This window comes from Anas platyrhynchos, chromosome 4 (genome assembly GCF_047663525.1).
Source record: "Anas platyrhynchos isolate ZD024472 breed Pekin duck chromosome 4, IASCAAS_PekinDuck_T2T, whole genome shotgun sequence".
Classification (NCBI taxonomy): Eukaryota; Metazoa; Chordata; class Aves; order Anseriformes; family Anatidae; genus Anas; species Anas platyrhynchos.
This window is the reverse complement of record NC_092590.1, coordinates 40,493,319-40,510,443: the sequence shown is the minus strand read 5'-3', so window position 1 is coordinate 40,510,443 and position 17,125 is coordinate 40,493,319. Positions and strand designations below refer to the sequence as shown.

The 17,125-nt window shown below is 42.0% G+C and overlaps 1 protein-coding gene across 1 annotated transcript in view; it reads right to left on the bottom strand.

The window, feature by feature from the left end:
• Positions 1–16,833, bottom strand: part of SLC7A11 (solute carrier family 7 member 11) — a 60,763-nt gene extending 43,930 nt beyond the window's left edge. Inside the window, exons 1-4 of the mRNA XM_005027130.6 lie at positions 16,293–16,833; positions 13,243–13,369; positions 9,043–9,158; positions 1,298–1,423 (exon numbers count right to left, since the gene is read on the bottom strand). Of these exons, the coding sequence (XP_005027187.1) occupies positions 1,298–1,423; positions 9,043–9,158; positions 13,243–13,369; positions 16,293–16,569 (646 nt within the window). The 5' untranslated portion in view covers positions 16,570–16,833. The remainder of the gene's footprint in view (positions 1–1,297; positions 1,424–9,042; positions 9,159–13,242; positions 13,370–16,292) is intronic.
• Positions 16,834–17,125: the final 292 nt, after the last annotated feature.

Sequence of the window (17,125 nt, the reverse complement as noted above, 5' to 3'; positions counted from 1 at the left end):
ATGGCAACAGCCAGAAAGAAAGTGAAAAGCATGAAAACAGAAATAGTGAATCAGCAGAGTGCTGCATAGGGAAAGTTTTATTTCAGAGCCTATTGCTAGCCACAGAGTTGTACTGAGCCTGGTGCTGCTCTGTTGACAGACAGGAGGCTTTGTGAAGCACAATAGGAGAGCGTCCCCAGGGACACAGCCAGCAGCAATAGTTTTTGCGAGATAAAATCTGCCGCCGATTCATTCAAAAGTGTTCCCCTTTCTGACCCTCTGCACTGAATAGCTCCTCGTGCTTCCTGTCATTATTGCCTAGCTTTAATGTAAGGAGAGAGTTGGGGCTTGTTCCATCTCACCCTCTCTGCTGCCAGGGCTCTGATTGAAGAGCCTCCCTCTGCAGGTGGCTGAGCATGTACCAGTAAAGCTTCTCTGCCAGCATGGCTTTATCCAAATGACAGCCAGCAAAAGGCCTGCATAGCCATCTCCAGACTGGGAGAGACCAATGGCCTCTGTTCATGCTCCTCGCTTAGGCAGCAACATTGACAAAGCCTGTAGAGTAAATCTGGCCTTCCAAACAATGCTGCTTGCCTTTCTTACCCTTGGTTAGTCCCAAACTATTGCATTTAGATGCACATTTTAGTATCTTCCTTAGAAGAAATAAAGCGTACATGAAATGTGAGAATCTAGTAGAGCTGCAGGCAGGAAGCCTGTGAAAGCAACAGCTAGCTAACTACGGGCTGTCTTCCAGTACAGCACCTTTAACTTCTGCATTTCTCCCTAATAATAAATACCTATCCAACCACCCCTACTGACTGATTGGAGATTAGCATTCACAATTAGAATAGCCTTCATTATACTGTTTCTTTCACACATTCCCCAAATCTGAGACCCTACCACCACCACACGCAGTACTGGACAGGACCAGGCACCAGTGCAATTAAAAGAGGCATGTTCTGCTTGGATGAGGCCAGTGCTTTGGCGGCGGACATGCCCATCCGTCATTAAAGCTCATCCTGACCCTTTCACAAGGTTCATGCAAAATGCAATTTACAGAGAAGAGCAATCCTATCGCTCGTTTGAAAGCCAAGTCTGATCTGAATAGTCTCATTGGCATGCAGAAGGAAATACCAGTTCATCCCAGTGTAGTTCCACTTCTAATCAATTACATGACAGTGCAGAGCTTCAGTTGAACAAGCAGAGACTAATTAAGAGATTTTGCTGCTATAAGCATTATTTGGTGGAGGCAGGTGCGGGGAGACTGGGGAGCGTAAAGATAAAAGCACTTTAAAAGCATTTACTTTTCATTTCATACCTTTAATTAGCTGGATAACTCCAGGGACTATAATTATCAGAATTGCTACAAGCTTGCAAAAGGTAAGGAAAATCTGAATGCGGGCACTCCAGCTGACACTTGTGCTATTCAGGACCATCACTAGTGCTGCAAGGGGAAAAAGAAAAGTCAGAAAGAAATATTCATGTCACTGAAATCACAAAACTCTGAGAGGCTGCACAGACAATAGATTCAGGTGCACTGAAGGAAACACACCCTGATAACCTTCTCCCTCTGCTGCCCTCCCACCTCTCACGTTTCCCTTCCAGGATCCCCTGGAAATGCTTGAGTCGAGCCCCTCTTTCTGACCCATCCATCTCCTCATTCTCCACCTGGCTCCTTCTGCACCAAATTAAAGCTTCATTTCCCCAGGTTCGTTAGCTGTTGGTAAACAATGGGCTGACAGAAGCCTGCCTCAGATGAAAAAAATTAATTGCACAACCCTTGTCACTCCATACTTTTGCATCGATGGCAGTTTGGTTAGAGGATTGCACTTCAGAAAATAGAAAAAATTACTAATGACATTACTCATTTAGACCCGGTATGAATTTGTCACTCACTGCCTTATTGACACCAGCATCTCTTTCCCACTATTTCCCTTCCTTTACAGCCATGCCACTTTAGACTCAAGAGGGCCAGAGTGCAAGAAATGTTCCTGTCCATGCTGGGAATTGGAAAAGAAAACAAAGCCCAGGTCTGTGCTTCGCCAACACAACCAGCCTGGGTGAGAAGTGCTTTCATACACTGTCCTGGGTCGGGGAGGGCATCTTCTGGTCTTTGCTAGGAACCAACTAACAGGAGAACAGGAGGCCTTATATGAGTGCTAGCCATTCCAGCTTATGTAAACTATTACCCTGGTAAAACAGAATCAATAAAGTAGTTTGCCAAAAAAAAAAAAAAAAAGGAAAAAATATTTACCAAGTGAATGGAAAATGTGAGTCATTTCACTAGATAAAAATACCCTTTCCCCCACTGCTGCAGGGAAAGGTGAACGTGGTACAATGAGCCTGCTCAGTGATCTGCTCTCTCCTTCCACAGCACAGAACTAATGAATGAGCTCCTCACCAGAGCCCTTCCTTCCCTCCAGCTCTCCCAAGAGCACTGCTTCATCTGCATCGGCAGCCGCACGGTGCATCACGGGACAAATGAAATCCCACCAGAGCCTAAGAGCTAGTTTGCATTAGCTAGCATTGCAAGCCTGGCACGGCACAACCTTTCTGGCTACAAAAACAGCTGCTTTATCCCAGGCCCTTTTTATCGGCTCTGAAGTGACAAGGCCAAAAACTGTATTTAAAAAAAAAAAAAAAAAAAAAAAAGTCTTCTCTGTTTAAACGAGAAGTGGTTTAGTTTTGATGGAAAAGTGAGAAAATGACAAGGAATCTGCATTCCAATATAATTATAGATATTTTAATTTTTTAAAAAATCCAGAAAAAAAAATGTAATTATTGTCTGGAATTATTATTTGGGAGAGAGAAGGCCCCCTCACTCAAATGAACTTTTTACCAAAGTCAACCAATATTGTTGACCAAATTCAACAGAAACTCACAACATCACTTAATTTCAGGGTTTCACCAAAAAAAAAAAAAAAAGAGAGAGAGATCTTAAAGATCACAGTATTTCACCATTTTGAACTGAAATGCTCTTTTCTGAATAACGAAAAAATCTCCTGAACTTCTGCAAAGTATCACATCAGATCTAAATACTATATATATATTCATTTATTTTATTTTTTTATTTTTTTGCTTTATTACTTCCTTGTATACATACACTTGGCAGGAAACATCAAATTCCAGGGGCCTGATTCATTACTCTATTGTCACAATATTACCCTGACATAACTTCACTTATTTAGGTGTTCAAAGTTCCCTTTAAGTCACTGCTGACTGAGATAACCCCATCTTTTCTAGGGCTTGATCACATGGTAAAAAGGTAGATAAGCTAAACAGCTGTCATCTAAGCAAAATATATTTAAAACTGTTATTTTGCCAAGAGTATTTAAGCTATTAAGAAAATCCAGTGCCATAAACAAGAACTGAATTACTTCAAGTTTCTTGGAAAGTTCAGTATATTGCACTTTCCTATTTCACAAGACAAGCCTGGGCAGGGACTAGGCTATGAGAAAAAAGTGAAAGAAGAGTTTTATGGGTAGGAAAAGACGTGCAATTTGACATCCAGCTCATCCAGTGTTCAAGCTCTTTGCAGCAGTTTGCTACCCTGACCCAGGTCAGAATAGGCAATGTGAGCATCCTCCTCCTCCTCAAGGTTTACTAATGCATCAGTTTCACCTTCCTGATACGCAAGTGAGAGTGTCATCTGATGGCAAACTAGTGCAAACATTAATTTTGATCCACTCATGACCTTCCTTGCTGGTCAGCCACATACAAATCACAAGCCACAAATTTGTGGAAGAGCCACATTGGCTTGAAGGAAAAAAAAAAAATCGAGTGTGATGTTTTCATGAAGACAACCTGCATGTGAGCAGGCTGCTAAACTTTCTCCAACCCTGAGACTCTGAGTTCAAAACAGCAAAACGGTTTATCTGAGGCTTTCTAATTGAACAGAGAAAGCAAAATTGACACAGCAAGGACCTTCATTTGATGAGGAAGCTGAAGGAAAACTATATCTGCAGCCAGACCAGCGCATTGTGCCATTAGCTTTAAGTCTTCTGTAAGATCAGTCCCTTGCACAGCTGGGCAGCTGCACTAATGAAAATGGAAATTATATCTCGGGTCTATGGTCGTCATCCAACAGCACTCTTATGTGAATAAGATCTTATGGAGATACTTCAAGATTGCAGAGGCTCTGATACAGGATCACAGCAAAAATCTGAAGGAAGTAGCAACTCCCCAGACAAAAGAACAGCAAAAGTAGGATTCAGCTCTAAACTGGCAAGCTGAAAGTCAGACATCTAATCTGCCTGCATCCTCAGTGAAAAGACATTGTCCTCCAGAGGATGATTAATAACATCTCTTTTGGATGCCTAGCTAAGAGGAGATGAGTTGCCTCCAGGATGGGTCTCTTCCCCTTTTTCACCACTAACTTTACAGGGAGCATGGACAACTAGACAAACTAAATAGCTAACTAAAAGTGAGATGAATCCTAATCTAGGGGATTGTGGAGGGAGAACAAAATAAGGTTTGTGAACAATTGAACACAATGGTAACACTGATCATGTTGCTTTTCACGATCCTTTCCCTTCACTTAGACACAGCTATAAATGGATAACAAAATCTAACAGGAGCAGCAGCAGCAAGCATTACATCCTGGCCTACTTTTCAGGAACGTATGTGCCATTGCCTCAGCAGGAAACCACAGGAGCTGCCTTCCTCTGGCTTGTCAGGCTTTTAGGTTCAAGGCATTTACACAAAGCCAAAAGTATCCTCAATTTGTGGATTTTAATGCATCAATTAAAAGGAAGTCACAGGGGGCACAAAAGCACCCATCAGAGCAGCTTTTGCTATTCCTACAGCCAAGAGATGTCTTCATTTACTCTGCTTGCCTGAAAACTGTCAGCAGGAGAGAGCAGTGTCCATAACAGCTGCCATGACATGAGAAAAAAGCAACTACAGGCTCACATACACATCAAATTTATGCCAACAAAACTTTCCAGAGTGTTTGCCAGCAAACCCTGATAGATCTGTACAGCGGCCTTGGTTTTCAAGCATGATATGGCCTCTGTCTAACAGTCACAATTCGGGTATTTGTTTTTGTTTTGTTGTGGGTTATTTTTGGTTGGTTGGTTGGTTTTTAGCAGACCTCAAAAAAAAAATATAGAGAAAATCATCCATTATTGTGGCATAAAATGCCCAAAATATGAGTAAATTTAAAAGCTTTATAAATGTGCAAGCTGGTAACCTCACAGTTTAATAGTTGTTGGGTTTTTTTGTTGTGTGTTTTTTTTTTTCTTCTGTTTGTTTGAATCCTGTATATTTGCTGTCTGATATGGAGACCAAGTGAAAAGATTAGAACTGGCTCAGTTAAGGCTGCATGTCTATTCAGGTTGTAGATCAATAGTACAGTTCAATACATTAACACACTATAATTTATCCCTCACTGTTATGAATATACTTAACCGTAAGATTAGGAGAAGAGTTAACAGATGCAATTAAAGCAATGCATGAATATAGATTTTTTTACACTGCCTATCTTCATGCTTTGCAAAGGTCCTCTTCAATGGAAGAAGCAATAAATATGGAGAAGTCTATCAGCTTTCATTTAAAAAGAAAAATAAATTTCTAAATGTTTCTCCTAAAAAGAAGATAGTCTTCAGCATCAGAACAAAGATGGCCTGAATCCCTCTGCTTTGTGTCCTGGGGCTGTTGTGTGCAAGGAGGCAAACCTCCAGCTCAAGCAAAGTTGGACATTTAGAAGACCTCCTCTCCTGTATTCATTTTCTTCTATACTTCCTCCCTATGTCAGGGCACGTACCAGTTCTCTCTTCTCTACCTATCCACTTACTTTCATAAAAAATGTCATAATGAAATATGTTTGAGACGTCTGTTCTTCTCTTAGTTTCAGTTATATTGAGTGAGTTCAAAAAAATTTTATGGCAGACTGACAGTAGACCGAGATGTGCATATCCCATATTTGCCTAGGTTTTTCCCCCTGCAGAGAGATTCGTTTGAAAAACACAGAGTGAATTAAAGTGATCTCTAAGTTTGAAAATAGGCAGCTTGTGCTTCTCAGAGGCTTAGGAACCTGAGGAATGAGAAGCTCCACATGAGCATCCTTTTCTCTTCTGAGCCACTGAAATGTTCAGACTCTTTGTTTCAAAAAATAAAATAAAAGTTACCATGAAGAAAGCACCATACCCTGGAACAGAAAATTTGTGTCTACAGCTCAGGACAGGTATGATTTCAAGAGAAATTTTGTGCCCAGCAGATGCTTTGCTCCTAAAAATAACAAACCAAGATGGAGATATTTTTAAAGGTCACCATCTCCAGTAGTTCCATTTCAGTTCTCATATGATCTGCATATTGTCTCCTCTCAGTACCATTGCTCCTTTTTTCATTACTGAGGCTGAGGTGGGATGGTGGGGAGTAGAATGGACTGCAGCCACCCCACGAGTAGTGCTTGTTCACAACTAGAAAGCAGCAGCAGTGTCTGCCACTCCCCACCATAATCCTGGCTGCACCTACCTTGGGCAAGCATTACACACCACGTCAAAAGGAACCCTCTCTCCTGCACAAGCATGAACATCGTTCTTGGTCATGCATAATGCTGGTATGCACTATTTCACCTGCTCCCCCCTTATCTTCCTTCACAAATCTGCTGTGCTGAGATGGCTGTGAAGAGGAAAGGAAGAACTGCCCTCCATGTCCATTTTGTGTAAGAGAAGAAATATTAGGTTTAAATTGTAAAAAAAAGGATATTTAGGTGAAAAACAAATGAGAAAACTTTCTTGTGACAAGGATAGAAAGAAAAACGGGCTACAGAGCTGGGTGAGGATGTAGAAACTCCTTCTCTGGAGCTCTGAAGACCATTTTAGACAAACATCTGTCAGAAATTGTTTAGGTACGCTGACTGTTTTTGGGAGCAGGGGATCACCTAGAGATTTTTCAAAATCTCTTCCTGACTTTTCCAGTACGATGAGAAATGACAAGGTAAAACTATAAAATAAAGTTTCACTCAAGGACAGAGCTTAACCGTGCTTCTTACTACCTTTCTCCCCACATAATAAAGACAGATATGTAGCAAGCATTCTGTCATCAGACATAGGTGGTAGAAGGGATCAAGAGCGGGTAAGACGACAAAAAGCACATCATTTCACTTTCTGATTAACGTAACACAATTTTCAGTGGAAGCAAACACTACCTTTGGCACCATTAAATTGGATTATAAGGTCTTCAGGGCTCCGATGTGTCTGTGAGGCTCAACAACATCTTAATCTTGCCTATTGCTCTGCCTACATGCACAGTACAAAACATTCATAACAATTTCCACCCCAACAGCTAATTGTTACAGTACAAGATTAACAGCCGTATATCCTCTAGTACCTGAGTTTAAGTGTAGCATATGACCAAAACCCACCAAAAATGAAACTCCACTGCAGAGCACACTGCAAAATTACAATAAAGCCTCAGCCTGACATGTCCCTGTTTCTCTCAGCACCATCCCATTCACAATTACAAACTTTCTCCAGGAAACTCTTGCTTCAGTGAAACAACAGCTCATCCTACCTGCTCTGCACAGACCCTTGGTCACCATAGGAACAGTCTGCTGTGAGCTCCTATCTCCCTTTAGGGTGTAATTATTTCTGCATATCTCCACACCCCCCCTGCAACGCTACTTCTTTGTTTAATTACTTTGTGTAGCCCTGGCTTATCACACAGATTTTCAATTAAATTAAAAGCAATAAAAATCTATTTTAAAGTGTTCGCTTATTGTGCTTGAATCACACGCACTTAACAAAACACTTTTAACGGAGTCCTCACTTAACATTCCGTCACAGTGACCTTGAAGTTGCTGAACATCTGTTTCACCCTTATCTCTTACTGAAATATTTTAGACAGATGTAGCCATAAAAAGTCATTGACCTCAAAATTCAAGCCCTTAATTCAATTATTCCTATGAAACCTATAGTTTGTGCATAATTAAGTCAGAAAGAAATGTGGTCACACAGTGCTTTTTTTAACACTCCTGCCAGAAGAGCTCTCTTACCAAGAGAGCTCCTACACAAAGCTTCAGTAACCTGTAGACTGCAAATTTCAATGTCAATTGAACTCTCTACCCCAAAGAAAGAAAAAGTAATCCAAACCTATTATTGTGCAAAATTAAAGTGGTCTCCTGTGTGCCTTTGATCACTTTGCAAGTCTCAATTCTTTTTTCCAGTCCTTTTGTTTCTGCTATGTGCACTGGCCAAACTGAAAGGAACAATCTGTTACTAATTACTCAGGTCTGCTCCACAGTCTCCTCCCAGCACAGCTGAGTGAGTGTGTGTGTGTGTGCATGTGCGGAGGAGCATCATCCCTGGTAATTGCACAAAGATGGAAACAAGCCTCCAGTGCCACATGGAGCAGAGCCTCATTCACACACCAGTCCAGGCAGACTGAAAAGTTCCTGGTCTAGGGGTAGCCTTCTTCCCCCCATCAGCTCCAAACGATCCCTTTACACTCATTACTTAGCAAGAGGAGAGCAAGCTGCTGGTAACCAGCATGCATTTTCACCAAAGTGCACACCCTGCTCCCAAAGTCCTTTGGGTTCCTGCCTCCCGAACTACGATGCCTCAGTAAGTTTTATCACTGTGCAGGACAGGGAGGGACTAGAAAAAATGATCTCATGTTGCCTGTGCTCCAGTCAAGGGAACTACATTTCTTCATGGCATCATACTTGGCAAGTACTTGCCTCCTAAAACAGAGGTAAAGCGAAGCACTTAAAATCAAGTAATCATTCTTTCCTATCTCTGGCACCGGCTCACCATCTCTTAGGGACTAAAATTGCTTCCACAAAAATAATGAGAGTTTTGCCATTAATTTCAGTGGCAACAGAATCAGGGTTGGCAATAGATTTCCTTTGCCATTAATAAAGTCTGGTATTCTTTTTACTACTACATATGTTCACAAATACACAAATCGAGGCAAAAAGTCATGCTGATGCCCTTGGCACGGAATGAACAATCATTCTGCAGTGATTCACACCAAACGACTACCTGTTCAGAGTGTGATTACTTATTTTTTTTTAATTTACATAATCTTTACTCTTCCTGAAAACTAAAGTTGGATACTTACTGATGCCAACAGCTGTAATAAGTTTGATTGCGAGTTCTGGGATTTCACACTGCATAAAGAAAGGTTCCAAAATATACCGTCCAAATGCCAATGATATCACCGCCGTGGCAGCAGGGCTAGGGTGAAAAGTAAGAACAAAAAAAATATCACAAAATTAATCTGCAGTAGTATATAAACAATATCCATTTGGGATCATGTAAATTTATTATCACAGAACTGCAAAGTGTACCTAACTGTGGTGCCTGTTAGCAGCTATGCCGCCAGGTACCATGATTTCTGAGTATAACAGATAACCATAAACAGTTTGGTTTTGCTCAGTGATGACGATCTTGCCAGCATCACTTCTTCCCATGTTCACTCTTACAACTTTCATGTTGTGAAGAAAGGAAATGTATCAACACAAATTTTCCCTGCCGTGCTTGAAGTGAACGTGGCCACAATTAACTTGCATGGGCAACACCCTGAGTGAAAGTTGTTGGGGACTGAATTTTTAGTGGCAAGGTACATCTTACCCCTCACAGACAAGCAAATTAATCTCAGTGAAGCTGAGAATTCTGCTGTACTGAAATAAGCATCCAGAAGTTACCCAAGCCTATTAATAAATCTGGAACATAAAAAAAGACAAGGTAAAAAAAATGAATGAAAATGGTATATCCTAAAATGCAAAGAATTTTTATAATGTTTCCTACTTTTATTGAGTAACAACTTTCCAGCACCGTGAGAACAAAAATCCTCAAAAGTACAGAAAGTCCTTTCCATGAAACGGGAATGCAAGGAAAAGCAGGCATGCAGGCATCTACAAATTTGAAGTAATATTCATACAGTCTTTCTCTTCAAGACAAGCTAAATGTTTGCCAGGAGCCTTAGCACTGGCATGTATTACCAGTACTTTGCCCTGTGCCTGAGATCAGACACTGTCTGCACATTACAGTCTCAGCGGTCTGTTCCCATGTGCCTGGGGAGGACACTTTTTCCCTCCTCAGGACAGCTGGTGGTAACTGTGCCTCATCACACTTACACACAGCAGGGAAAAAAAAAAAAGGTATTTGATTCTGCCTCATATTGTTTTTGAGTTAAACAAGAGTCCACTCAAATTTGTTATGAGGAATACAGAACATTTAATAAAACAATGCCTTAAGTGCAGAATATACATCTCCCAGAAGAATTTTAACAAAAACATAGTTGCTATAGAGCAGTGTAAAAACTCTGCAGAGAAGTATTATTCTTCATTGAATGCTAGAGGAATTTTCCACAAGAGAGATTTTCCTTTGAAACAAAAAGCACTTTCTTAGCACCATGACTCAACCAAAAGGTCACACATTGTGTTGGACCAAACAGCAGGAGAGCACAGACCAGAAGCATCTTCCTAAGAAAGTTTCTGCAAAGACAAGTGAGGATTGCTGCTTGCATACACCCCATGCACAAGAACCACCCCTCTCACTGGCCAACAACTGGCTTCACAGCTGCTGCCTTTGCTACAGGCTGAACGCCTTCTGCATGAGCTTTACCCATCCATTTACTGTCTTTACCTTGGTGGAATATTTCTGATTTACATAAGCAGATCACCAGGCTTCCAGCATTTGAATGCTGCAGACTGCCAAAAGTAGCTTGAACTGGCCTGGATCAGATAAAAGATCAGATCTTTGGAGCTTTCGCAGGTCTTTTTCCTCAGCCTCTGCTCCTTCCCCCAGAACTTGGATTTTTCTCTCTCATTTTAAGAAAAGCCTTAATAAAGTGGCAGTCACTGTTAGCTCCACAATGATCATCTTTAAAAACAGCTCCTAAGTTATACCCTTATTAAATATCTAGTTAGTTATACCTTTAATAAATATCTAGGCCTCCTGTGTTCCCACATTTGAGGGGAGATGGTGGTGATGGTGTGCCTGGCTAGCTGAGGCAGACGTTGAAGGGATGGAGCATATTCCTTTTTACTGCAGTCAGAAAGAAAGATTGGCAGGCTCCTAAGATCTGTACATTCATGAATGCACAGAAAGTGAATTAGCAGCTTTCATTTAAGGGCAAGAAAAAAAAAAAAAAGTGAAAAAAAATGAAACAGAGAGAGAAAAAAAAAGCCACTGGGAGAAGGGCAGGCCTACTGCCGGCAGCACATACCAGAGGTGAGTAAGTCACCTCTTTGGCAGTGCGCTCTTACCTAACCTGTGTTTAGCAACCACCATATACAAGCACTACAGACAATGTGTTTGCACTGTCATCTTCACTTGTTTGAAAACTTTTTTTTGTAGTATTTTTGTAGGCATGCAGTACACCCACAACCTGACTCCTAGGGAGAAAAGGAGTTCCTACATGTACTGGATGAGGAACAGTGTAGCGTAAGGCACTTCTGAACACGGGGGGATGCTAGCACAGTTTAGTCAGTGCATGGGCAGAATTTAAGTGCATCCTACACTGTAAAAGACGGGCTGTAAAGATATATGAGGAGAGAAAAAGTTTATTTTGGTCGTGGCTGCTCCAGAAGCCAGTGGGTGTGATAATTCTGTGTCTTTCAGAGGAGAAAAGGCTTAACTGAGAAGTGCGTGTGCAGTTTCACCCAGTGAAAACACCATAGGTGCATACTAAGTCCCAAATTCTTTGATAGCAGCAGCCAATTAGTTTACGATGCCAGAGTCAGATAGGAGACTACATGGAGTTTAGGCAGCGCTGCTCTGATCATCACAAGTTATAACAAGTACGTCTCCCTTGCTGCCTCTCAGATTTGATGATTAAAGAATCCACTGATGTTCTTTCCCATGTGCAAGATGATTATTTACTGGGTGTGGGGCAGATCACAATGACTAAGAATGTTTTTATGACACTCCTGAGACACTGTCATATGTATAAAATTTTTTAAACATTTCATGAGGAGAGGAATTTCTGAAGTCTCGTTTCTTGTGGGTACTTATGCCTAAACTAATAGTGTCCCCTCTGCCCAGTAGAGTGCAGATTAACAAGGGGATTTCTACCATTACTCTCTTTTATTGATTCTCTGTTGTGCAAGGATATAGCTATGTTCACACCACTGTTTCCTTCAGTGAAAACCATAGGTCTGCTTCCTCTATCTGGTTTTCTCTTTGGCAAGAAGATAATATTATTAAGGTATCTACTCCTTCACTACATTTGGTGGAAATTTTGCAGTTTGTACAAGGGTTACCGATGAGTGAGGAGGATGTGAGGGACCATCTGACGTACACAATTATTTCCTCTGAAAACAAGATAAGGATTTATGGATTCATAATGACTCAGCACTCTTAGTGCTTTTAAACTCAACAGGCTATGCTAGAACTTGTCAATATTATGTAAACATAGCTGTGATTTGAGATGAGGCTTGTGCTTTTGTGATTCATTTGCTGGTTTCAGGAGAGGAAAGGAGTGCTAACTAGCCTAAGGCACGCATGGATCACTCCTGAATTTATTTTACATAAGTGAATTGCATTTTCTACATGTAACAAGCTTTTCAGCCTCAGCAATACTATTAAAAAATAAAATAAAAAGGGCCATATTTTAGTGTGATAAAAAGATCCATTTACATTATGAATATTTATTTGCTATGGTTTCGTAATTCTGCATCTTCATATTGTAATATCTTATACAAAGTCGAGGGCTGCATCAACCACACCACATCAGTACTTCAGACGTTTTAGATATGTAAGGACTTCCTGTTGCTTTATTTGCCCAGCTAGTGCTTTTCATATTAACTTCTCTAACACACCATGAAAACAAAATACAGGGACTTGAACTGACATCTAGAGAACACATGGTGCCCCGAAATCTTAAATATATTGGGCAATAACTTTGCTATGCATTATTCCTGTATGTATAGACAAGAGCAACGACTCCAAAAGCCACTGTCAAGACTGACAAAATGCAGAGGTGACTTTTCTCTTCCACTGTATTTCAAGTAGGCACAGGTATTAACATTAATGAGTACAGTAAGCTTAGCAAAATTAAACAAGTAGCTGAATTTGTGTGACAGGCTTTTTTCATAGAATCTTTTTTTTATACATGAAACATTTTTTAATGTTTCAATGCCAACAAGCAAAACAGCGTTGTTAAATTCTCTGAAGCAGCTGTACTAAAAAACTTAGCTCATATGACAAGATATGTTTGATTTCTTTTGCACATCATGTGTTGGAGAGTTTTCTTCATGACTGAAAAGCATATTGCCATCAGAAAAGAAACAGAGAAAAGCCGTGATACACTTACCGAATAATGAGTAATTCCACCCAGACTCTCACAAAAGCAGGTAATGGGCCAAAGGCCTCCAGGATATAGGTGTAGTGACCGCCAGATTTCTTAATGCACGTTCCCAGTTCAGCATAGCAGAGGGCACCTGTAAGAGTTAAGCTAAGGCATCACGAGATATCCAGAAATACCTTTCCAAACACTTGTAAACAACGGAGCTGCTGCAGTATCACAACTTCTGATACATTTTAATCCTCTTTCTTTTGAGCAATTTTATAAGTTTCGAGTCATTCAGCTAGACCCGCAGTTACCCAAGATGTACGTGTATGCAGTTACACTTACGTGAAAGCCACTGAACAAACTATTTGCTAGCAAGGTGCTTCATTACTCATCCGTGCCTTGGGAAGAGGGATGACAAACTGCTGTGTCACGCCAGCCACCCCGGCTGGCCCAGCTAAGCGAAAGCCCTCTGACACACATGCTTGTTATCGAACTACGATCAGCTGCTTGCAGCCTCAGAAATCCCTGCCTTGCCCCTGAAGGAAAGCCTAAAGACTGCATTCCCTCTCCTCAGCCATGGGGAAAGCAATAGACAGACTGACGTTTGGAAGCAGGAATTGCAGGTGGAGGATTTTCCTCATTATTACCCCCAACACCTTACATACAGAACTCTGGGAACGGCTTGGCCCTGGCTTTCCAACACCAGTGCAGTGCTGTGTGTGCAACCAACACAATGGAAGCTCTGCTCATTTCTGCATTGCCTTAAGTACAGACAACTTCATGTTGTCTTAGCAGGGGGCTCACTTCAACACTCAGTGTCTTTATGACGACTAAAATAAAACCAAAATCATCATCATGTTGCCACAGTGGGGAACCAGGTTCGTGCAGAAGTGGTTCAGGCCCCCTTGGGTGAGCATTAGAAGCACTCACAGTAAGCAGCAGTTCCCAGGGAGGTCCCCAAGGCTGCCTCCAGCACAACACACTGCCTCAGCCATTACGGAGCAGGAAAAAGCATGCTGCAACTATGGGGACCTGCATGAAGGTTTCTTTGCCTGTGCATCATCTGCTACTGTTGTTTAATGAGCCATCACCCAGCCTCAAAGCCAGTGGATTCTCAGCTCCACAGGTCGACCTCATTGGCAGAGAAAAGGTTCACCACCTCAGTTCAATGTCAGCAGCCCTTTTGAGAGACTCTGAGAAGCCACAGGAAAACCAAAACAAAGTTGGCAAGCACTGAATCACACAGAGCTATGATCAGCAACATGTACGAAGTCTGCTCCCCGCCTGCTTTTATGCTACTAGACTTTAAGATGAAAATTACAGTTGTCAAAACCACCTAACACACACCAAGCTGGATGGAGCCGTAAGACGTTATGACACATTCCATCTTCCTTCCTTCGCTTTGTTTGGGGCTTTGCAAAAACACAACAACTTGTATCTGATCATCTTCAGCTTACTTGGAAATGTACTCAACGAAACACTTATAGCCACACTTAAAAAAAAAAAAAAAAAACCAACAACAACAAAAAACACCTATTGATGACTTTTCTCTTTCCAACCTCTTCTGGAGTGGCTCAGGATAAAATCAAACTGTGCTTTGATACACATTACACAGACAGCCTCAGCAAGACCTTAAGTGATCTTTGTATGAGATTTTATTATAATTAGGTCATGCAGGAAATTAAAAACACCCATGATATAACAATTATGAAAAAATAACTGTAACGGGTCAGAGAAAAGAGGTAATATCTTTTGCTGGGCCAAATTAGACACATCTTCACATCCTGAGATCTGGAAAATGCCCAGGAAAATCCATCTGATTTTTTTCCATAGACTTGACTTCACAGCCAGAAAATTACTACTATTAAAGCTAAACACGTGATGCTTAAGCAAATTCTAGTTTAACTGAATCTAAAGACCAAGATATTAGAACAGGGTTGCAAATTGCATTTGAGGTCTTTCTTTATAGGGGAATTTTGCTTCCTGGCAGGACTTCCATGCTAGCACAGCAGGTTACATTTCACATTGTACCAAAGCATTTAACATTTGACCAAAACAGTTCCTAAATTTCTTGTATTGTCTGTTTGGCTTGGGTGGACTTTTAGAGTCAACGCTGCCTTTAAGTTCGGAGCCAAGTTACACAGGGTGGCATTCGCATGTTCCACCTATTAAGCAGACACATGTTAGGCCGTGTTTGCCTTCTTTACCTCTTGCCAGAAAACAAGTCGTCTCTGTTTTAAATAAAGCCAATATTCATGTTAGTTCTTCAGCTTCTTTGAGATTAACTCATTAAGTAGGTCAATGGACCCTCTGTCCCACAGAAGCCAGGGTGGGGTTTTCCACTCTGAATGGGGGCTTTGTGTACAGAACAAATAAACTGGCATTCTTCAGAATTTAATACTGTTAAAAAAGAAACACAGCAAAATTAGTAAAAACTGTCACGATCGGCAGGCCAGCAACAAAATTCACATTACAGATTTGTTTCCGTCATGCTCTTTTTTGCGACCCAACCTTTCCAAGCCACATCGTGAGCGGGGAATAAAGGGAAAAACAGTAACACAAGACCAGGGAGAGGGGTTATTAGTATTATTACTTTGCTCCCTTTCACGCCAACACAGATTATGTCCAGTGGGAGTTATTCCTCCCAGACCTTGACCGAGCCTCCAGGGAACTGAGTCAAACTGTCTGAACATTTCGCTGGTGCTCGGAGTGACCCGCGTGCCCCGCTGCCAGGGGCCTTACAAGCAAATGGTGAACTACTTCTCACAGCCAGAAGGAAAACATTATACATATAGCACTTTTTATGGCGTAAAGCAGACATTCGCTTTTCCTTTAGGGGTCCGTGAGAAACGATTTGCGCTTACAGCCTGTGTTGACACGGCACCAGGGGACAGGGATTGCACAGCGCTGCGCCCTCCACACAACCTATCACACAGCAAAAGCCTTCCGCAGCCCTATTGGTCCTCCAGCTCCACACTGTGCCTTGATATCCAATGGCAAAATCAGACAAAAAATAGAAATAATCCACCAGCTGCCCCTCTGGACCAATTAGAAACTTTTGAGAGACTTACCAAAGAGCGAGAGGATGCCACACACTGTCCAGACAGTCAAGGACATGCCCACACTGCCTGTGTTCTTCAGGATCCCTTTGGGCGAGATGAAGATGCCGGCTCCAATAATAGTGCCAATGATGATGGAGATCCCCCTCAACAGCGTGACTTTCTTCTTCAGCACAACCTTTTGCTCCTGGGCTGGCTGCCCGCTGTCCAGAGAGGGCAACCTGCCATTAGGCTGCCCCTGCAAGTAGCTCCCATTAGACGCTGTCGGCACAGCAGCTTTCCTGACCATGCTCCCGTGCCACCAGCACGCCGACGGCAGGCACAGCCAAAAAGTTTGCAGCAGCAACTCAAGGCTTTTTCCTCCCTCTGTAGCCAACTACTTAAGCCTCTTCCTCTGCCTGTTCTTATCTGCCAAGCTGCTCCTACGCGCAGGTAGGGAGCTCCTGAAGCGTGTTTTACCCTTCCCTGCTGCCTGCGCAGTGCTCAGCAACACCTGTGCTTTCCCCCAGCTCGCCGGTGCTGCCCTATCATTGGAAACCAGCTCAGCTTCCGCGTGGACTTGTATTTAAGCTCTTGTCATACCAAGTTACTCCAGCTGAATGATGATGCAAATTCTCCAGGTTTGCATCAGCCATTTGAGAAACCTCTGGCATTACTCAGCACTTTCTTTTTTTTTTTTAAACGGTAGGGGCATGTTGCACAACCGATCTGAGCGTGGTGGGAAGAACAAAGCCCTCGCGAGGAAACCGAGCCAGTCGAGCTCAGCACATCACCGCCGACACCCTGAGACACACACTCCCCAATTTTTAAAGCAACTCGTGCTCAGAAATAAAAGCCTGCCGAAA